We start from the raw sequence: 24,266 nt of genomic DNA, 5'->3' as shown, positions 1-24,266 counted from the left end.
CTTAGTCACTTCCACTAGCAGTTGTTTGTAAGTTACTTTTTGTATACTAAGAGCCTTCAGAAAGACACATTTTATTATAGTGGATAATTTTCCTTGAAACCTCAACTAAAGAAATTTCATGTAAGTTCAAAAACTTAAAAATCTTTTTGGAAATAAGCACCAAGGCGTTTACTTTGGTTTAAATAGATAAAGAAGCCAGATTGACTCTAGATAAGGTTTTGAAATAATTATAAAAATAGTTCCTGTGGTTTGTTTTAAAATACATAAAGATTTTCAATTTAAGTGTAAGAGATCTATCCCTTGGAAAATGTTGTGGCTTAGAGAAAACAGAGTAAGAGGCAACCTTGAGTGGAAGGTATCGTGTTTCCCCGAAAACATGACAGGGTCTTATTTTCTTTTGACTCCTGAAATTAGCACTTGGCCTTATTTTCGGAGAGGTCTTATTTTTGAGGTGCAGGAGGCGGCTAGCATGGCTGCTGCTGTGTTGCAATATTTTCGGGGAGGACTTATTTTTGAAGGAGGGTTTATTTTAGCACATGCGCTCAAAAGCCCGATTGGGCTTATTACCCAGGGAGGTCTTATTTTCAGGAAACAGGAAAGTAGAAAAACAAAAAGACTAAAGATTATAATTAAAGGAGAAAATCCACTAATTCAGACTGAAGAAAGGAATTTTAACTCTAAAAGAATTCAAAGATACAGTATTTGGCAATATGTACTCAGAACTTACTTTAAGATTGTCTATTACAATAAAAATGGGTTCAAAAGAGGAGATAGAAGATAGAATTCAGAAATAACTATTTTGAATATGAACTTAAAATTGACTGGATACAAGAATAGGAACAAGATTTTATACAAGATTTACAAATTAAATCAGCTGATGTTTTAATAGCTAAAAGGGAGATACAATTAATAAAAAAGAAGATTTTGGGATGTGTGGATTTCAACTCAGAAATTTGTCAGCTTTCTTATTTTGAACAAGAGAGATGTGTTTTATTTATGAAGAAAGAAATTGGATTTCGAGGCACTGTTTGAAAGGAATAAACATTACTTTTAAGAGTAAAAGGAAGGTTTATAAAGGTGGCTTATTGGATCAATGTTAAAATATATGTGATTTTTTTTCCTAACAGCTTTTAATTTTTTTTTACCCAGGGCTAAATAAGGAGGCTTTTAACATTCATTTATAGATAAGATACGTGAAGAAAAGATGTTTCTTATATTTTTACAGAAAATGACAATTTATAGTAGCAATGGCAAACCTTTTTTGGCTCACATGCAATAGGGGGGGAGCGCAGGGGGGTTCGTATGCAGGCGTGCTGCACCCATAATGCAACGCACAACCACCCAGTGCTCATGCGCACATGAGAGGTGCGACCCACCCCCCCATTTTTCCATGCTTTTTTCACCCTCCCCAGGCTCTCTTTATAGGAGCCTGAGGAGGGCGAAAACAGTCTCTCCCACGCCCCCGGGGGCCCTCCAGAGGTTTCAGGAACCTTCAGGAGGTTTCCCTGAAGCCTCCGAAAGGCAAAAAACAACCCTACAAGCAAACCGGAAGTGACTTCCAGTTTGCTCGTAGGGTGGTTTTTAGTCCTCCGGAGGCTTCAGGGAAGCCTCCTGAAGGTCCCGGAAGTCCATTCCTGAACTTCCTGTTTGCTCATAGGGCCGGTTTTTTGCACTCCAAAGGCTTCAGGGAAGTCCTGAAGCCTCCAGAGGGCCTCTGGGGGGACGGGGGGGGGCTCTTTTCACCCTCCCCTATAAAGCCTCCTATAAAGCCTCTCCTATAAAGCCTCTGGAGCCTGGGGAGGGCAAAAAATGGCTTTAAAAAAGGCTGAACTCAGCTGGCCAGCAGGCGCATGTGCGCTAGCCAGCTGACAGGGCAATGCCTCGTGTGCCCTGACAAATGGCTCTGTGTGCCACCTGTGGCACGAGTTCCATAGGTTCGCCATCCCGGATCTATAGTATTGAAATTGAAGGAAAGTGTTAAAGTTGGGGAGACGTGTCTGAGAGGAGAGGAAAGATGATAATACATTAATTTATGAGAATTATTTCAAGAGATTAAAAATTATTTTTATTACTTTTTCTGGTAAGTCTTAATAGAGTTATAATCTGATTGAATTATAAGGCTTTAATTATTTGTTTTTACATATGAGGTAAGACATAGAAGGAAGAGGTTTTATGCTATTGCAGTTTGCAAAAAAATAATTATTGTGTAAATGAAAGGAATATGAAATCGATTTACTTGTTTAAAGATTGTACAGATGAAACTCAAAAAATTAGAACATTGTGCAAAAGTTCATTTATTTCAGTAATGCAACTTAAAAGGTGAAACTGATAGCTTCCGTGCCACGCCGAATTGAGGCAGTAATTGCTGCAAAAGGGGCCCAAACCAAGTACTGAGTACATATGCATGCTTATGTGTGCAATTTGAGGGTCTTCTAGACTCATGACCCTTTGTCAAAGAGCAGTGGCAGTTGTAGTTAGGAAGGCCTTTTCACAGCTTTGTGTTGTGCCCAGTTGTGTTTCTTCCTGGATTGTGAGGCTCTCACAGTAACTCATATCCTTGAAGTTCATCTGTTAGCTTCAGCCTGGTTCAGAATGCAGCTGAACGGACAATGAAGTGTGTCCCTAGAAAGATACATGTTACATCTGTGTTCTGTGAGCTCCACTGGTTGCTGATTTGCTTCCAGGTGCAATTCAAGGTGCTGGTTTTTACCTTTAAACCCTACATGGCATAGACCAGGTTATTTGAAGAACTTTCTCTTCCCAATTACATCTACCCATTCCACCATGTCAGGCAGGAGTGGAATACTGTGGGCCCTGTCCCCAAATTAGCACCATCTGTCAGGATGGGTGGTCTGCTTTTTCTGCTATGGCCTACATCCTCAAGAATATCATTCCTGCCAAGTTGAGGATAGCCCAATCCCTGTTAGCCTTCTGGAATGCTCTTAAAACATGTGGGGTTTTTTCCTACCAACCTTGGGGATCCCAGAGAGATTCTGCAAGTTGGCTACATGACATTAAGTGATGTTTGTTCTCCCACTTTTGGACAGGTTTGATTATATTATATATTTTATTCATTTGTTTGCTTTGTTTTTAGACTGTTGAGACTTTTAACTGTTGTTGTGTTGTATGCAACCCAGAATCATATATTTGTGAGATGAGGAGCTATATAAATATAAAAAAATATTTTACCTTTGGGATAGAAGCCATCAGGTCATGATTTGCCAGGAGAATATCAAAGAATTTTGGTAGAAGTGACATTCATGCAATAATTTGAGCAAAGTGCCTTCTGTTGGATTAGGAAATGGAAAGGCGCTTCAAGAATGGGCAGTGAACTAAAATAACATTTTTGGCAGTTTACAAGATTACTTCATAACAAGAAGTCTTTGGGGAGAAAATTCTATGTAGGTTTTTTAATATGGCAAAACAGCTATCGTAGGAGGATTTCTTAATATCAGGCTTTGTGATTTATCATTTAGTAAAGCAGCAGTTGCAACAACATGCAAGCAGGGTGAAAGATATTTGCCATAGGATAACTTCCATAGAATAATAGATGTTTGTATGGTATCCATCCAGTTATACCAAGAAATCTGCTCTTTTTATGACTATATAATTTAAATGGGTTTTTTTAATATCAGGTTTCTCCAAAGCAGAAATGGTAGAAAGCAATTGCTTAAGATAAGAAATTATATGGAACATAAATAAAGTTTGAAGCATAAAGAAGCTTAGTCAAAGTGGAATATTTAGGGATGTGTTGATGATAGAAATTAATGGTCCCTAGAAAAACTCTCAGAATTTAGTTATGGAACATGTTACTGTATAAGTAATATGACTGGGTTTTAAATTAGATTCCAAAATTAGGTGTCCCAAATAAAAAACTTCTCAGAAGTAAAATTGCAGTTTTTTGCTGTATATTTTATATCCTTTCAGTGTCATCTGTGACAAGAATACCTCCTAATGTGGTTTTCAAGAGCTACCACTAGCAGGTTATCCACATACTGTATTAGTTTTCCTTCTTCAGGAAGGGTTAATGTTTCTTGTGAACTCATTCCTATTTGTTTGTTAGCTTGTTTGTTTATTACATTAATATAGCTTCCCCTCTTTCAATAAACTCTGAGCAGCTCCTAAGGAAAAACATGTTGCAAATATTCAAAATCTCTGGAGTAAACATGTCCAAGTGTACTTGTTCTCTGAGAGGTAAAAATAACAGGTACAAGTGGATTTTGATTAGTGTGGCTAATTAAGCCTTCAAAATGGTTGCATTATTTGAAATGATGTTTCTGTAGAAAATGTGGCAATTGATTCCAGCTCGATAGAAATAGACCGTAAAATTTGTAAACATATTTTATATCTATATTAATGAACTATTATGGCAAAGGGTAGAAATATAAACGTGTGGTTAAGAAATTCACAGAATATTTTTTTTAAATAAAAAACAAAAAGTATATAAAAAGTATTCCTATCCTGACAAAAATATCTTAATTGCCTCTCAAAATATTTTAGCAGCATAGACTGAACTTTTTTCCCTTATTTTTAAATCTTTATAATATGCTGGTAGATGCACATCTAGCCACATCTCAGCAAATTTGCATGCTCCAATTCAGGTTAGAGTCAGCATCCATAATTAGCAGCATCTAAAACCCCAGCCACAACCGCTTATGTGCTAGCCTCAATTGTGCTTGTGCTAGCCTGACATTAAGTGAATTTTGCATTGCCTTAAACACAACCTGGTATCGATTTATAATTTGTACTAAATCAAATACCATAATATTTGAATTCATGTTAATTGCAACCTATCCAAATCTTACTTCTGTTTATAAAGATACAATGAAGGAGACAGAACAAAGATTTATGACAGTAAAATGAGTAGTTTGGCAGGGATAGTAACAAATGCTACAGTAGTATTTGAAACAATGGGAGGAAAAGGAATTGCATAATGATTAATGGCTCTATAATCCCAAACAAAGAGACAATTTTTTTCATGTTTGTCCATCCTGCCACATTTTAGATTGGGAAAAATAGGAATCTTTATATAAGATAGTGTACAAGCTAAGATTCCCACGGACAAGGTGGAAGGTTATCAAAGGTGCTAGCCGTCTTCTATTTCAAGAGATATTTGATATTGTGAAAGTTATTCTAGTTCAGAAGTGGAATAAGATACATGGAGTCTCCCTGCTTCCATGTTCAGATTCCACTGAGGCATAAAGGACAAGAAAAAAGTTTGCAGAGCACAGTAAGTTACACATGTATGTATTATCAAAATATTCAATCCTGAGAAAGATGGGCCAGACCAATCAAAAGTAGAAAGAAGGCCTTGGCTGTGCAAAAAAGCAGGATTGAAGTTTTTTTTTAGTTTCAAATTATAGAGGGTGAGACAAAATTTTAGTAGTTGGGAATGAGTTGGTATAGGAATGTAAAATTGATGGCTTATGAGTATTTGCATTTGAGACATTAAGATTTCTGTCATTTGTGTTTTTTTACAATAAAAGTGGACAGTATATGGAATTTCATCCTATGGTTGATCATTTTATTTTCTGTTAGGAGAGAATTTGGTTTTAAGTTGTTAAATCTGTAAAGCTAACAAGTGGTCAGTCTGCATATTTTGTAATTAGTCATTATATCTCAAGAATGTCTCTATTGTGACAAATTGCACCTCCTCCCTAATTCCTATGGATCTAACTTTCAAAAGTATTATAAATAGTCACCATATCATAGCTCTTTAGAAAAAAATCGTGTAATAAATAATTAGAATATTCATCTAAGCCACTCAGTAGTGTATTTCCTGGAATGCTGAATAGAAGATGTGGTATTTAACTTATGGCTGATTAGGTGCCATCAAGGTATTATCAACTCTTAACAACTGCATAGATAGATTTTCTCCATGATGTGCTGTCTCTAATCTGGTTTTCCAAGTCTTCCAACAGTGTACTTATTGGCATTGTAATTGAGTTCATATACCTGGCTGCTGGTCATCCTCATCGTTTTTCCTTCCAATCGTCCCAGCATTCTTCAGAGAGCTAGGTTTTTCCAATAATGTACCTGAAATAACATCATTTGAACCTGGCTCAATCTGCCTTTATTGGGAACTCGGGGTTGATTTGTACAATTATTCTTTTGTTTTCTTAGATGTTCATGGTATTCTCAGGAGTCTTTTTCGACACCAATGTTCAAAAGCAACAATGCTATTTTTATCCTGCTAACAGTGTAATATTCTCAAGAACACCTAACCTCAGTTAATTATCAGCCCAGATTAGTAGCCTGGAGCTAGTACCTGCTGAGACATCATTTTAAGAACTTGATTCTTAATATCAATTGTCAGATTATTATAGAGATCAGTAGGCCAAATTAATTAAACAACACGTGCTTCAGATCCAGCAAATTCTAAAGCAATTTCCTTCCACCTATCCAAGCATCATGAATTTCTCAAGAGAGCTAGTTTTCACATAATGTATCCAGAATATAATCTAAGCCTGGACATTTGTTTCAGCGAGAACTTTAAATGATTTGTTCTATGATCCATTTGTTTGATTTCTTACCAACCCATGGTATTTTCAATAGCCTTTTCAAATACAAAGTTCAAACACAGTGCTCTCTTTTTTTCCTACTTTTTTAAACTGCAGCTTTCATAGAGTGAAGAACCATTGATTAAGCAGTTCTGATCTTCGTAGGTATAGACCAGTGGTGGGAGTCAAATAATTTAACAATTGGTTGTCTGCTCTAATGACCAGCTGGGTAGCCTGGGCTCGGTGGGCATGTGACTGGGTGGGCATGGCCACCTCAATGTCACTCACATCGATGGGCACTTTGCCTTAGCTGTTACAATGTAAGGAAAGTTAACCTGAGAAGCAGTTTCTGTAAGCAGGGCAATAAAGAAACAACACCAGAATGTTGCCTTCCTGAAAGGATTAGTCCTGTAAAGTGGGGGGGGGGGGAGGAGAGAGATTTTTTCCAGCAACCAGTTCTCCGAACTGCCTAGAAAGTTAACAACCAATCTTCCAAATAGGTGCGAACTGGCTGAATCTCATCACTGGTATTAGACACATCATGACATTTGACTATCTTTCCATAGCCTTCCTGGCTGCTCTAGTATTTGAGTGCAAATACTAGGTGTAAGCACATATACTTTAAAGATATCTTGATTCAAAGTTATTTTGCTAGAACTGTGTGCGTGTGCATGTGCAGGTATGCCACTTTAAGTCACTTTAAGATTTCTTGAGACTGCCTGGAAAAATGTAAACATTCTAAATTGATCATAACCATTGTCAAGTTCAAATGCTAATCTGAAGAGACATTTAATTGTACCTGATAGTTTGACAAGGATTGACAAATACCTTGCTACGATCTATACTTTACTGATTTCTCTTTTTCATTACTTACCTTGGACTTCCTTTCAAAAATATTCATAAAAAATGTATGTGCCCTATACTGTCATTTCTCCTATATATGCATCTTTGCCCAAGCACCATGTGTTCATTTTTCATTTCTGCTCTTATACTCTTTTGTTTTCTTTTTCATTTACGTCAGTCCTATAATTTTTTGTCAGTTCTTCATGTCCAATTACTATATGTATTCTTATTCCATATTCCTTTCTTTGTATTCGATGTCCAGATATAGGTCTCCTTTCATTTCAGAGAAATAAAACACTTTTAAGTCTTCTTAATGTCCTTTTATAAGCCTGAGCATTTCGCCAGTCTCCCAAACATTAATTTAGTTCTTAGCAATACACAGTACATGTTTTAAATTAAAAATGGGTCCTTATGGTGGATAAAAACTTTGACTTCAGCTTAGATGTTAGGTTCAACCTACTTGTCCATTGGACTTAGTTTTTCATCTGTTTAGTGTCCTATTTCCTGTTTTAGAAATTAGAGTTTCATCAGATATTAAACAGTAATAAAGGACAACTGCCTTGTTATATTGTCACATCTAATATTCAAAGACATTATTTACTCAAATATTAATGATGTTTCTTTTAATTAAAATGTTCTTAAAAATACAGGCAAAATAGGAAAGGCAACGTCATGGACCATAATTCTTTAGATGATTGGTTTAGTTGGCACATGGAATAGGAAAACAGTGTAGTTGATGTACATTTAACAGCTCAGTTCTTTTTTTAAAAAAATTATAAATAAATCCCATTGGTTTCATTATGGTTCCCCCCCCCCAATAAATATTATAGTCTAAGAGACACTTTAAAACTGTAAAAATGTTTATTTGGATCAATTAAGTGGAATTTTGACTAAATGCATGAAAGATTTCCCCAGGTTATTGGCCATGGAGAATATATTGTTTGGAACCAATATAATACCATAATACTTTAAAACCATCTGTTTTAAAAACTGTTTTTAAATCATACATGATTCAAATTTCAATTACTCAATGTATTTCTTTCCAATATTCTGTTAAAGTCAGACTTCTATAGTAGATTGCAGTTACTATGTTTTCCTCAAACCATGATCTTCACTTTTTTAATGAAAATTGCCCTTGAAAATTACAATTTGCAATACAAACATTGTTTTACAATTACATGTTGTATAGAGTGTAGCTTATAAGCATGGATATAAATTAATACCTACAAGCATTATATTGCAGTACCTGACAGAATTGTCAGCAGTATAAGAAATAAAAGTATCATGGAAGCTAATCAATGAAGATTTTATTTATTCATAATATGGTGCTTAACAATGTTCTTCTTTCTACATTTCATGTATAGTTGTATAAATTTTAGCACTTAATAATGGTAGAAAGTGCACTGGATTCCAACCCAGATGTTATTTAAATGAATCCAGAAGCTTAATGGGGATCAGGTAAATAAAACAAGTAGGCTTCATGGCACCATTCTCTTTATTTGTAACCTGCTTATATTATCACTGTCCCCATGTTCACTGGCAGAAGAACACTACATTTTAAGAATTTGAATATTGACACTCATCATTTAGAAGTTGAATACTGTTTTCATTTACATGTAATAAGCTTAATTAGATTCAAAGATACATTTGAATATGGTCAGTGGTGCTGGGCCTTTATCTGGGCAGTTCTGTCTGGAATGTGTATTTTCTTTTGAGGCTTTGTTTCCTGTTGGATAGAGTTCACTGATCCTATTTGTCATTGCTGGCCTTTGCACTCTGTGCTTTTCTGGATTTCTAGAAAACCATCAAAGTGTTGTGTAGATATACACAAAAATTATTACAAATAGATTAAGCACTGTTCCAATTATTCCCAACAGAGCTAAAACAGATTCCTCTTTTTCCTCACTTTCTTCTTGCTTTTTTACATCTTCTAACGTTGTAATGGCAGCGCTCCTCATTTTTTCTGCAAAGACCTTCACCAGTGTTTGGACTGCTGGCTAGAAAAAGGAAAAAAATTACTTACTTTGTGGATCCTCCCTCCCTTTCACACATATACATATACACACAAATACAACATGTGCATAACCCACATATTAATGAACATGTATTCTATTTTGTGTATTTCATAGTAAAAAAGAGAAATGTATAGTTCATTCCAATCTAATTTTAATTTTTGAACTGAATAGTTCCCCCCCCCCCCAGTCTGCACCTGTACTTTACATAGTAAACATATGTGGCTTACTGAAAAACAGATAAACAGGAAATAGACAGGTAGTTAAATTAGTATACGTTGATATGTTAATAAGTAAGTTTGATCACATAGCCCCAAATAGGTTAGCCTTTTATATAAAAGATAGAATGGTTTTAGTGGATTTTATATCTAAAAATCTGCATTTAAACTGGAAAGAAAAAAAAAGAAAATTGTGTAAATGTTGCCATGAAGTGTGGCAACAGATAGCACGATGCTGTTAGGAAGATTTTGGAGAAGTGCTATATATACAATTTATGGTAGATACCAGCTATTGTCTTTTGTTTCCTTTTTGTTTTGTGGTTTTTAATATAGATTTAATGTGACTTATGTTGCATGGTTCACCTTATAATCTTTTGGTGTTAAAAATGAAGATGTATTTATGCTGGGATTTGTAATTTGTTACATTTAAATATTACTCTGGGAAATAAAATTTTCAGTCTAATCTGAATGGAATGCCAGACAGTTTACACACAATATCCAGAAAGGCATATAACTGAATGCCTATTGAAATTACATGTTTTTGAATATTTTAATTATATTTAAAATTAAAGTGATTGCAGCAATCAAAAATTAATAAACTAATTTACGCTTAAAGATTTGTAAAAGCCTCTCTTACCCTACATTGCATCAGGAATAAAATCTCATCAGACATGCTGCTTACTCCTCACTGCAGTGGAAAAACAGCCTTATCTTCATGGAGGGCTGTTCCTTTCAGTCAGAGCAGAAATTGTATGCATGCATGAACAATTTCTTGATAAATTAGGCTGCAGATGCAATAATGTTATAATATCTTCCAAGAAATGCAGGCCTTATGTCGGTTATCCATTGAAACAATTTTATGTTTGGAAGGAAAACCTTGCTCTTCTTATCCAGGTTGTATGTTTGTTCCCCTTTTAAATTTTTTGAATCTTCGATCAGACGAAGCACATTCTGTACCAACAGTGGATACACAGCTGAGGCTTCCAGTTAAAATTTAATCTCCCACTCTTTGTCATATACATGTAGCTGTTAACCCAAGACATTCCAGAGGCATGTTTTGGTAACGTGCTCTCGATCTTGTTAATTCTCTGAAGATGTTTTCTTCGTGTTGCTGAGTTGTAAATCCAAACGTAGTAGATGCAGTTATATTGCCCTGTTTATATTTTTATCCAGAAGGAACAAAGTTAGTTGTTTTGCGACAAGGATAGGAATATTACACACCTGCATTCAGAGCATCTGACAAATAATCCCAAGGCATTCTTCAGAGCATTGCATAACTTAGCAGCCAGTCAGATCTGAGGAGTGGAATGTCAGTGGCTTCAGTTGCATACGGTAGTGAGTGGTGACATTGATTAAACATGCAGTTGGCACTTGCTGAATAAAGAACAGCTACAAGTCCCCCTTGCAGACAATGAGTTGCATAACAATGCATGATGGTTCTGCTGTTTCATTGTCAGGCTAGGCACATTTTAATCCAGCAACACTTGTGAAAGTGTGCTGTGTAGAAGGAAGCCAAATTGACAAAGTACTATGCTACAAATAACAACCTTAAGGCATTTGAGCCGCAACAAGGTTTTCGGTCCTTTTGCTTTTGAGTTCTTTTTCATTTCAACAGCTTTTGGTAGACTGTTGATTCAAAATGGAACTGTCGTTTTGAAATCTGTTCATTCCCTTCCTGTTCTCTCTTTGAAGAATACAGGTCAGTTGTGAAAATAACACCATGTAGAAAAGAAATGTTCCCAGCCTTTTGTCATAGGAAGTAATTATCTGATATTCTGAGTGGAATTTCAGATCTGTGCTAATGCAATTTAGTGTATTAAGGTGTGTGTAATACCTTTTTCAGATAAAAACAAAATGAATACTTTCTTAACTGAATATTTCATTATGAAGAAATTGGTAGACAATGATTTTGAATGAAAACATTTTTTGCTTGTGTGTTTACATCCTTTATCCATAGTTAAAAATTTGTAAAAATCTGTTCATTAAATTTGTTTCCGATAAATTATAGTATTTTTATGGTATTTTTTTAAACTTTAAAAACCTCAGAGATGTGTTTAGCATAAAAGCAGAGCATATTACAGCACAAAGCCTGATTTGCAAGATGGTCTCTATCAACTTTGAAATCATTTTGGAATTAGTATGTACTAATTGTATGGCTGTTTTGAGGAAAGGTTATTTGATTGACAAATTGCTTTGATTATTACATAGCTTCATGAAAAATATTTTCCAATCTGAAGACATTTGGGGGTGTATGGTGACAAATGTATTTATTGTTCACATAATTTTATATTATTTCAAAAAATCTATTATTATTTTCAACAAAAGTTATGTATTTTTAGATTAAGTTTTGCTACTGACTCTACAAGTTGATTTCTGACTGATTCTTATTGCTCTCTCACTGATTCCTATCTGACAAAATACAATATCAACAACTGGTATATGCATGGTATGTTTTTTAGAAATAATATTTTACTACTCATTTGAAAATATTATTTTACAATAATCCAATAAAATTATATGCTGTAATAGATCTGAATACTATTTTCAGTCCATTAGTCTTCCTACATAGAGATTACTGTTTTCTATTTTTCTTACCACTTTTTAATGACTACTTTTACCTATTATAATTTGAATGCTTTGCATTTTGAAACACTGCAAATTTTTATATATGCACAAAATATTAAAATCAACAGGAGCTTTTAGTATCTTCTATGAACTACACAAAGTTTTTGATGCTACAGTATAAGAAACTAAATTAGTGCTGGTTGTGATCTTAAAATTTCTGCATTATAAATATAATTTGAGGGCATTCAACTCTCTGTTCCACTATGTTATTTATATCAAATATAAATACTTTATTTTCCATATTGCGAAAGGAATCCTTACATTTTCAAAAGGAGCAATCCTACAAGTGGTTATTATGGCTTTGGTTTTATGGAATATACCACCAAACAAGAAACATTCATTGTCATTAGAGGGTAATTTATAGTAAGAAAAGCATATTGCCTTCCAATGGTTTTGAGATACTTTAATCAGAGCATTTAAGGCATTATCTGAAGAAATTTCACATGTTATCAGTCCTAAATTATTTTGATTTTTACATTCACCAGCTTTTTTTTTCCATAGGGTGATTTAACATAGGGAAATTAATCAATTTGTTCTACATTTATAATAGAAATATAAAAATAATTCACAAACATTTGAATTATATTTTAATCCAAGTTCTTTATTTAAAGGATTAAAATTGGCTACGTAAAATAATCTATTGGAATTCAGTATTATGTTGGTAATAGTATTCCAAAACTTGTGTATATCTAGTTTAAAGAAAAGGGGAAACAGAATTTGGATTTAAATTAATTATATTAATTAAAGCACTAACATAACAAAATGTAATTGTAAAATTTAGGTAGTATGGTTCGATAAGTCTTCTTAAAGTTTCATCTGTTGGAGTTTTTAAAAATCATCTATTTTATTAGAATCCCTTTGAAAAATACTACGACTTGTGAAATTTTAAATGAAATATAATTATTCTTACACTTTTCTCCTCACTTTAAATCTCAGTAGCCACACATCATAATTAATTTGAATAGGATTAGAATTAGTTGGCCATTTTCCAGAAAGAGTGATTTAAATGAATTTGAAGAGCAATATTAAATAAATAGTGGTAGTAAAAAGGAATCAATAAAGAAATGATTATAGACAGAACTATGAATGTAAATAACAATTCATGAGTCCAATACTTGACAGAATTTCATATTCTAAGAATTTAATTTGATTTTTCCCCTTTTGCTCATTTTTGTAATGACATGTCCAGTTATAACCAATGTGTCAAAGTGTGGATGATATTTAATGAAATCTCAGAAACTAGAATCATTGCAGGGTGCTTTGTATTTTTTCTTTTGAAATATCAGAAGCAGAAATAATTATGTAGAATATAGTGGGGGGATAGATATATGCAAATATATTTACATTTTTATTACAACTACATTGAACTACTAAGAAGAGCAACTAATATCTTAAACGTCCTTGATTTTGTCTTAAGCTAGTTGATTTTCTTCCCCAAAGAGTGAAATTAAATCATTTCTGCTATTAGATAATTAAAATAAAGTAGAAGTAACTTATTTAATCTTTTTTTACCTGTATGGATAAAAATCTATTTTCATAGTGGAGCAGAGGTCCCCAACAGCCAGTCCAGGCCCGGCACCGATCTGTGGCATGGCAGCAACCTGGTCCACGCAAACAAGCAAAGCCCCATCTGCAGGATGCAGGCAGGATGCAAAATCACACCCCCTTCAGTCCGTGGAAAAACTCTTCTCCATAGAGCCAGTCCCTGTTTACCAAAAGGTTGGGAGCCACTATTGTGGAGAATAAAAGAGATTTTGAATATAATTGATCCCTTTTGTTGGGAGATTCTGCAAAGTTTAGGAGAATCATTCAGACATAATGCATATCAACTGCAGGAATCAAAAGTTGGTAAATATTGAGCAATTTGAGCAGAGGTAGCTAAGAAAAATGGTAGATATTCAAGAACATCAGTTTCTGCCATATGTCTTCCATTGCAGAGTGAGCAAAAAAGAGAATCATTCTGTAGGATTTAATTTTATACAATTCAGAACTTATAATTATTCTAATTATGTTTAGAATACAGAATACCAGCGTTGGAAGGGATCATTTCTAGTCCACCCTCCTGTTCAAGCAGGATACCCTACATATCAGTGATGGCTAACCTTTTTGTTGAGGCATGTCAAAAATGGGGGGGCACGCACGCCCACACCCATAATTCAATGCCCTCCAGCCATGCACGCACAGAGGCTTCACTGAAGCCTCTGGACTTCTGGGAGGAGCGTTGAGCCATTTGTGCCCTCTGCAGTCTTTAGGAAAGCCCCCTGAAGCCTCCAGAGGGAGAAAAACGGCCCAATGGACAACCCAGAGTTGTTCCTGAACTTCCAGTGGGTCCCATTGGGCCGTTTTTCACCCTACCCAGGCTTCAGAGAAGCCTCCTGAAACCTGGGGAGGGCGAAAACGGCCCAACACATAAACCAGAAGTTTGGGAATGGACTTCCAAGTTGCCTGTTGGGCCGTTTTTCTCCTTCCAGAGGCTTCATGAGGCTTCAGGGTGAAAAATGGCCAAAAATAAAGGCTGAAAATCAGCTGGCCAGCGCGTAGCCTCATGTGCCTTCAGAAATGGCTCCGCATGCCACAGGTTTGCCATCACGGCTATATACTGCCATCACGGCTATATTTCAGACAAATGGTTTTCTGGACGTTTTAAAAAAGAGATTGGGCATTTCATCTGAAATGATATAGGGTTTCCTGAATCCTGCTTGACCAGGGGATTGGACTAGAAGACCTCCAAGGCTCCTTTCCTATTCTGTTATGCGATGAAATTCCTGTAATTTTAAAAATACATCAGTTTTACCAAATGCTTACTCAATGTTTTGATACTATGTTACATCATGTGACAAGCAATCTGTGAAATTGAAAACATCTAAATCATAGATATGGGGTGGGGAATGACATTGAACAAACATATTGCTGGACCAAAGCTTGCATTCCAGGGTTAGAACCTGGATTTTGTAATTTTGACCAAACTGTCTGAAATTATTTCTTTTTTCCTTTTATAAAAACAATATTTCCCATTCTTGTACAGAGCTCTCCAGGCAATCAATTATTTTCAGAGCAATTGAATATTGAGTGTTAATTAGACATTTTATAAGAGATCTGCCTCCAGTTATTGTTTAAATAGAAAAAGCAAAAGTCATTAGATGTCAGACTTCATGCAGGCATAGCTTGATTCATGAGCCTTCAGACATTTAAACACACACACACACACTCCCCCCTGTGCTTAGTAACTAGCTAACAGCAGTATCTTCGAGGACCCAGCATGATTAGATGAAAGCTTTATTGCAGAATTGAAAAAGAAACATCTATGCAGAAGATCAACTATTACAGAAGGCAGAATCTAGCTGTATGCATATGTGCTGGAATATGTGTGATCTCAAATGAGATCTTTCCATTCCTTTCGTGGCAACGAAGTTTTTGTTGTTTTTTTCCCAGACTACAATAGGGAGAATCAATTGCAGTGTGATTATTGCGTGGTGGGGTTATTTATTTTATGAAACAGAACGAGATAAAAAGCAAGAGGAAAAAATATATTTACATAGCAATCTGATCTGCAGTCCTTTGCTTCTCACCTTACCAACTTTAGCCCTTATATACCACCGTGTTTTCTTTTTTCTTCTTCTTCTCCTTTAAGCCTGAAGCACTCAGGAGCATCTCTCTCTCCTGCTCTCTCAATGTGGGAAACTGGAAGGCATTATTCCTTTCCATGTGTTTGTCAGCACTTTTTCTTTGGAGAAAAACTGGAGTTTTGTTAGCATTTAGCTATCTGGGTTCGACTTGTAAATAGTGATGTGTTACTCTCTTGTAATTCTTTGAGTTTTCTATCAGTGTAGTGTTGGAATAATGTCTGGGATGCTCTGCTGAAATAGGTCACCTGACAGTTCATCTAGTAGTCCTTTTGTTGTGTAGTTATCCAAATCCTTTTTTTTTTAATGAGAAGGGGGCCCATATTAGTTTTCTTAGTCATTCAATCAGTTGCAAATGGTATATAAGCTCAATCAGTGAGAAAGTCCTCTGGTATGAAAAAGACAATTCCTGAATGACAAAGTTACAAAGGTTGTAAATTTCCAAAACAGAAGTAAATTTTTCGGGCAAGGTTGAAACTCCTTAGGGTAAGACAATAGTTGGATCCTGGGTTGGAAAGAGGCATTGGAATTGTCTGTTTTGTTAAATTCTGCCTCACTTATTCATTGTGTGGCTTAACCGTCAGGGTCACCATTTTTTCTGGTGGAGAAAGAATGGAATGGAATAGGAATAGAAATAGAATTCTTTATTGGCCAATAAAGGTGCCATTGGCCACACAAGGAATTTGTCTCCGGTGCATAAGATCTCAGTGTACATTTGAGCAACAAATGATAAATCATGATCATAATCATCATAAAATATATTCATCATAAATCTTAAGATACAATACTAAGTGATAGTCATAGGATACTAAGTAAGCAATCAACATAAATCATACTAGATTCTAAATAAAACAATATAAATTGTAAGATGCAAGCAACAAAGTTGTTATAGTCATAAGAAGATAAGGAAAAATGTAATAGAAAAGATGAGAAGGATAATAGTAAGACAGTCCTACTAGATACTTCGATAGTGTTGTGGAAATTAGTTGTTTAGCAGAGTGATGGCATGGGAGAAAAACTGTAACCTAATCCAACTTCAGCAGAGCTGCAAATGAATTAGAGCCATTGTTTAAATGCTGAGGTTGGACTCTGAGATGTCTTCCCATAGTGTAGGAGTAAGGAACTGAACTTGCTGACAAACTTGTTGCAGGCATGTTTTAATTCTCTACTTTTTAGATGCACAAACATGCATATATATACTACAGTCAGTAACTATCCAATAGTAAAACTTTCAAGGAAGTTGATTGCATCTAGAAGGAGAAATGCCTATGTAAAAAATCAACTATTACAAAATATCTAACTTTCTCTGTGAGTGTATAATTGTATTTATCAGTTCTGGGGTTTTTAGTTGTAGGTGTCTCTTTTCCAACCTGAAATACAGAGGGCACTGTGCCATATTTACATAATGGCTTTTTTATTTCCTGTCTTATTAGATTCAGATTTCATAGTAACACTTGAAATATTGTAACTGAGACCATGTCTTTTAGTGAGTTTGTTAACATCATATGTTTAAGAAAATGTACCACAAAAGCAGAAACAAGGGAAGTTTAAAATTTTAAATTACTTAGACATTATGAAACAAAAATATGACCACTGGCAATAATTTTATGCTTTGAAGATCTAAACTGACTAATTATAAAGCAAGAAAATGGATTCTAGCTATCTTAATTGAATAGCTGGAGTAGCTATCCTGTGCTGTAAATCTTTGGATAGTTAATGAGATTCCTGCACATCCCGTTAACTAAGACACTCAGGATTCATTGTTGTTAGTAGTACTTTTTCATAATCTTTGGATGGTATTTTCAGTGATTATTGAAATTATTACTGAATTTACATATGAAGGCTACACATATAATTTTTTTGGGGGGGAAGAGACTTTGGTTCAGTCGTCAATCAGAGTTTGCTGCATCAGAAGCTTAAAGATGAAAAACAGGATATAAACATTACTGTCTGAATAAATGTTATGGCCTCTATGATTTCTTAAGATATGAATGATACAGAACTGGTTAGCTAATAAAGATGAGAAGAGGGAGCTCCTAACATAGAAAAGATGTTTATTTGAAACCAGCTATGATCACACCACCTTTTATTTTAAACCTCAATTTACGTTGTCACTGGAGACTAACCTAATGTCATAATACCAAAATGAAGTCCCACATGTTACAAGTTAAATGGGTTGTATGCATACCGTTTTTACCTTCATCTGCATATTTAATAGTGTGAGATTCAGAGTTGAATTCAAATTATGGATGAAGATAGAAGAAACAAAAACATTATATCCTTTGAATAAGTTATTAAAAGATGTTTATAAAATGGTTATACATACTTTGTGTAGCTTCCATTTGGTTCTTTTGCTTAGCTTGCTTTGAGGCACATGGGAAATATTACATAATAATCCATTTTTCATTATGGTTATATATGCTCTATTCATTGTGTTTTTTGAGAGCACATTTCAATAATATAAAAAAAGACTTTTAAAATGTCATCTGTATTTGGTTAAGCTGTACTTGGAATGTTAAATGCTTTGGAAAAGAATTTAGAGCTGTTCAATATTATCTATTTAATGGTTCATTGGGCTTGGTTATTCTTATGAGTATCTTGGAACAGTAAAAAGTTTAGGAATATGGATGCTTCCAATTAATGTATAGCTTACAGCAAAGTTTCTTTTTCAAGAGACATTTCTCCATGCTCTTTGCCCAGAATTAATATAAATATCAAACATTAAGTATATTGGGAATTTTTTAGCACATGAGTTAGATAATCAAATTAGATAATTTATAGTTTAAACCAACTTTTTTGTTGAATGAAATGTGCCATTAACTTTTGAGATTAAAATACTATGGATAGAGGTTTTTTTAGGTTTGGAGTTGTATATCATAAGCATAGTGTCAGTTCAGATTCTCAGGGTCTTATGAGAGAGAAAAGAGCATTTGGACAAATACCAAAATCTAATGATAGTTTCCCAGATGATAAGGTCATTGACAAATGTTATTGTTTTGTACTAAGTGATGTATTCAAATTTCGTCTTGTCTTCCCTTCCCCCAATAAAATGTTAAGAATTTAGAGAACAACACTCAATTTTTACTCATGATAAGATTGTGTTTTTGTATAAATCTGGGCATTCCCTGCAGTTCTCAATTCTGTACAGTATTAGCAAAACTTTTATAATGTGTAACAAAACATTCTTCTGTATTTCTTTTGAAATACATTGAGTCTGAATATTTGGACACCCAGCCATACTTAGTGACATTTTCAAATATAGCTAACAGTTGAGAATATCACAGTTCCAAATCTTGAACTGTTAAAACCTTATCCAACCATACAATGAACTATTTCAGGAACTGGAAATGTATAGTCCAATGAAGAGAAGGATTATGTGTGACATGATAGGAGTCCTTCCAATATTTGAGGGACTGCCACAGAGAGGAGGGTGTCAGCTCAAATCCAAAGCATCTGAGGGTAGGACAAGAAGTAACAGATGGAAGATCATTAAAGAGAGATCCAATCTAGAACTAAGGAGAAATTTCCTGCCATTGAGAACAATTAATTAGTAGTACTGCTTGCCTCCAGAGGTTATGGATGCTCTTATCCCTGGAGGTTTTTAAGATGGTCAACCATTTGTCTGAAGGGTCTCCTGCTTGAGCAGGAGATTGGAGTAACTAAAAGTCTTTCAAGGTCCCTTCCAACTTTGGTATTCTCTATTCTGTATTCCATCCCAAATAATTCTGTATTATACAACCATTCGTTACTCTAATGTAGACATATGATTGTCATTGCTACTATAAATGTATTATATTGTAGCATATAAAAACAGATATATCAGTGGAAGGCAAAATCATAAAATTCCACCTTGCTTATTTTGATTGTGTCTTGCAGTCAAACTCACTGAAAAAGGCAGTCTTGCTTGGAATGGTCAGCAGTAAAAGGAAACTGTTCAGTCCAGCTTAGTTTTCCTTTAGATGTTCCACAGAACACTGAAACTTAGACAGTGATACCTATGAAAAAGGTTACTATACGCAGCCATTTAGGGGTGAGGGCAACCTTTAACCAATCTGTCTGCATTTGCTTTATAAATTTCATTCAGTAAGGCAATCAAATATAATGATTGGAATGCTAGGATTGGATCCAGAAGATACAGTTTCAGATGTTCAATAAAATGATAGCATTTTATTTTATTTATACCATTACCAAGACATGTTCTTTCAAACCAGCCTAAAGGATAGCTGTAATTTTTTCAGAATGCTCCAGAAAAGGCATACGCACAAGGACAATCTTGTTTCGTCCTCCTGTCCTCTGCATTCTGATCTGGCATTGATGCTGGATAGACACCAGAGATGAAGCTTTTATCTGCTTTGGCTAATTAAAAAATTGCTCCCATTCTTGAAAGACAGATATTGGTATGTCAGTGACGTATGTGCCGCTTTTCACGAGCTTAGACTACTGCATTGCATTCTCCTTCAGGCAACCCCTAGATTGCAACTGGCCCAGAATGTAGCAACATGAGTTATAAATAATAAGGTCATACTAATTTAATACACATCATTTTAAAGACTAAATAAAATTCTTTATGAGTATTAAAGTTCACGTTTTGTAAGTGACACAAAATGTGGTTTGTAGTTTTTGCCATGGGAGATTTGCATTCACAGTGCCAATCAAGTGGCTTTGCCAATGGGAAAAATATGATTGGAAACCAGTAGCCTTATTATTTCATAGCTGCTTCAGCTTGAATTTGAAACATAATGGAAGAATTTCTGAATTTTCAGTAACACCAATGCAGATATGCCTAAGTATAATTTATAATGAGTGAGTTGGACACAATAAAATGAAACAGAAAGTGAAGAAATTGTAGTTTAACTTCAAAGATGACTTATAGGTACTGAAATAGCAAAATATGAACTGTACTTTTAGCATACCTTTAAAAAAAATTGGCAAACTTTACTTTCTCAAAAACACAAATGAGATCAGAAATATATCAGCATTTAATATTTGAAACTAAATCACTGTCCTCAAAATAATATAATTTGAGGAAAGAATTAGGAGATATACACATTAAGATATATTTTGAAGTTGTATTAATTCCATGAATTAATGTCATAATTCATTCATAAAATTAACATATCTTATACTTCCTACTTCCATGAAAGTGAGCAGCATTCAAGACTAATAGCCATTTATAGCCATGAATTTGTCCAATTCCGCTTTAAATCTGTTAAAATTAATGGCTGGTATGATATCTGATGAAGGAAACATAACTGTGTGTTGTAGAAAGAAAACCTTTTTTATTCTTTTTCTTGAATTTATTCTTTTTCTTGAATTTATTTTTTATATTGAATTTGCACTTTTAGATGGTTTCTTTTTATACTTTCAATCTCTATACTGTCTTATGAACTTCTGATTTTACAATTACAGTTGTTCAAAACAACCAAAAACATTCTAATTTTCCTCTTTTTTTCAAGAAACATTTATAAATTGATATTTTTATTAAGTAAATAGAATCTAACTCAAATGTAAGTAGCTGGAATTTTATTATATTTCTTCCTTTTCTTCACTAGTTTTGGATATGGCAAGGCATGTCCCCCTTTATCGAGCTCTTTTGGAACTTCTCCGAGCCATTGCTTCTTGCACATCTATGGTACCATTGTTGCTTCCCTTGACTGGAGAAAATGGAGAAGAGGAAGAAGAACAGTTAGAATCCCAAGCTTCGGTTGGAACTCTGTTAGCTAAAATGAAGACATGTGTGGATACTTACACTAATCGATTGAGGTATTTCTTGAGATTGATTGATTGTGAGAAAAGTATAACTACTCCCCAAAGAAACACAAGGGAACCTCCATTTATTTCCATGACTTAGAGCAGAATTTTTTTAAATAAGAACAACTTTGGTTTATTCTTATTTTAAAACAAATTTGGCCCATCAAATTTGGTTTTCATGACTCCTGCTACAAACCCCTATTTCCCATTAGAAAAGAATCTGGGAAGAACATTGCCTCATGTAATAAATCTCAAGCAGTTGAGACTTTTCTCCTTCCAGCCATCACTTTTGTTTAAAAGTAGGAATCTCTCATAAAAAACATTTCCAATTTTAGAAGAGCTCTCCACCTAGAGCTTTGTTAAAACCAAGAATGCAAGGGATCAATGCAGTGAAATATAAGGAAACATTAGGAAAAAATGACAAGAAATTTGGCATTGTTCCAAAACATAAATTTCCCCTCAATATTTGAGTCATGGAATTTGTTAGGTATGGAAAACAAAGTTAATGTTATGTACAAAGCAAGATATAATCCAGCATAATATATAGTAATGGGCCGAGATCTGTACCTTGCACATTTCTCCAATATTAGATGTGACAAACACACAAAAAAGAGGCATCAGTAAACAAAACTGAACATTTAAGAAGTTCCCTGCATAACTCCAGGAAATTTCTTTTTGTAATTAACAGATACTAGAAATTTTGGATACATTAAAACAATAGTATTTAATAAATTGAGATGACCACACCAAAATTTAGAATTGATCTGAATTCCAAAACAACTGAATTGATAGAAGTCAAGAGAAAAATTATGAAACCAAATTTAATATTTTAAATAATAGGACTGTACTTCATAGGGACGATAACAATAACAACTGTCTACACTTTCTTAAGCAAATCCATCTTGCTCTAATCTAAGAGCTGATGTCTTGGGATCATGCTGAACATTAAATATTATCTTCATAGTTGGTGGTTCAATTGTATTACAATATTTATCAAGCTACACCTAATTTTTAATTTTTTAAAAAACATAAAAGAATTGGAGAAAAAAAAACCTCCATCTAGATTTTTTTTTAAAAAAAACCACTAAGTTGATTCTAAAACAATCAAAACCTGGTGTAAATAGGAATCCTGTGGTGAGTTTTGAATATTTCTCCAATGGCTGGATTTAAATTATGTTCAAAGTTTTCAGCATTGAAAAAAGAATGAAGTTGTTGATTCTTGTACGCCCAGACAGTTTCTTACTGTGCTAATATATGTTTATTGAATATTGAATATGCAAATAAACTATAGAAATTTCAACTGAAATTTACTTCATGTTTTACAGCTGAAAATTATACCTTAATTATTAAATTTGGGTAAAAAGAATAAGACCCAAATAAATTCAAATTCATGTTGATACATTCCTAACCTCTTTTTCTTTCATAATGGAATTCATGTAGACATAGGATACGTGTGACATCTTGTCATTGTTCTTCAGAAATAAATAAGTCAATAATGAGTCAAACCTTTCCAAAGAGCATCTTAAATGTTGGAACCCCAACATTAAAGAAAAGAAATGGGAAAGTATCTTTAATAAGAGAACTAAAGAAATAAAATAAATTCCCCAAAAATACAGTAGGAAAAAAAATGAAAAAGTAGTCAGAATCTTTTTCATTGAGAATAGAACAAAATACAAACAGAAAACATTGGGAAAATATTATGAAAAATTATTATAGCAATAATTTGAGTAGAATCTATTAAAACAGAATATATTAAAAACAGAAAAGTTATTGCATTGACTCTACTGAATTTGAAAATAATGATGATAATGAAGAAAAACATTATTGCCAACAGAAGAACAAATAGGTATATAGAGTATCATAGAAGAGCAGCTTGAATTAAGTTTTAGAATGAAAAGTATGCAAAAATCTGGGTCAGGAGAAAGAATGTCTTTTAAAAAATTAGTAAGAGCCGAGATAATATAATACAAATAAAATGCAAATTATAATCAGACAATAAAAATAGAAATTAATAATATTAAAAGGAAATATGTTTGCTTGTCCCATGAATTATAAAATAACTAGAAAAAGGGGCAGACAAAAATATATCAGAGCGAGAAGAACAAAATAAATTTATATGTTAAAGCAAGCATTCAGAATAAACAAATATCCAAAATCCAGATTAAGAAAATCAGATCAAATTATCATTCGTATTTCTCCTGACTCCAGATAATAAATAGTTTTACCAGAAAAAGATTTTATGTTGAACAAAATATTATTTGTTATATTGTAGATGAAAGGCAAATTAAAATCTGATAAATAAAAGCAGTAAAAACAAGAAGGAAAGTCACACCCTATTAGTTTTATTGAGTTAAATGACAAGTATAAGTATAATCTTTATTGTCATTGTATTTAAATACAACAAAATTGGTTGAATTAAACATAAAAATAAATGAAGAAAAGTAGTCAAATTAATCAGATACAAGGTACTCAGAATAAAATTTAAATGCTGTTATTTACACTAATATTCCATACACATGTTTTGAAACGTAGCTTATTCAGCATATTAATTATTCTAGTTTCTGAAATAGATTTTAAACACTTAGTTTGCTAGAATTTAAAGAAGCTTTTATTTATCAGCATTGTCTTGATAGAAAAAAAGAAGGAAAGAAAATTTGGACAGAAAAAAGGAAAGAAAATTTGTACACACACACT

The 24,266-nt window shown here is 33.8% G+C and overlaps 1 protein-coding gene across 12 annotated transcripts in view; it reads left to right on the top strand.

The window, feature by feature from the left end:
• Window positions 1-24,266, top strand: part of BIRC6 (baculoviral IAP repeat containing 6) — a 148,626-nt gene that overhangs the window by 112,020 nt on the left and 12,340 nt on the right. For all 12 annotated transcript variants that reach the window (XM_014059024.2, XM_014059009.2, XM_087717964.1 and 9 more), the window contains one exon: window positions 21,374-21,584. In XM_014059024.2, the coding sequence (XP_013914499.1) occupies window positions 21,374-21,584 (211 nt within the window). The remainder of the gene's footprint in view (window positions 1-21,373; window positions 21,585-24,266) is intronic.

This window comes from Thamnophis sirtalis, unplaced genomic scaffold (assembly GCF_051295495.1).
Source record: "Thamnophis sirtalis isolate CommonGarterSnake01/CBP01778 unplaced genomic scaffold, rThaSir2_p1.2 scaffold_6, whole genome shotgun sequence".
Taxonomy (NCBI): Eukaryota; Metazoa; Chordata; class Lepidosauria; order Squamata; family Natricidae; genus Thamnophis; species Thamnophis sirtalis.
The sequence above is the reverse complement of the archived record's forward strand: the minus strand, read 5'-3'. Positions and strand labels throughout refer to the sequence as shown.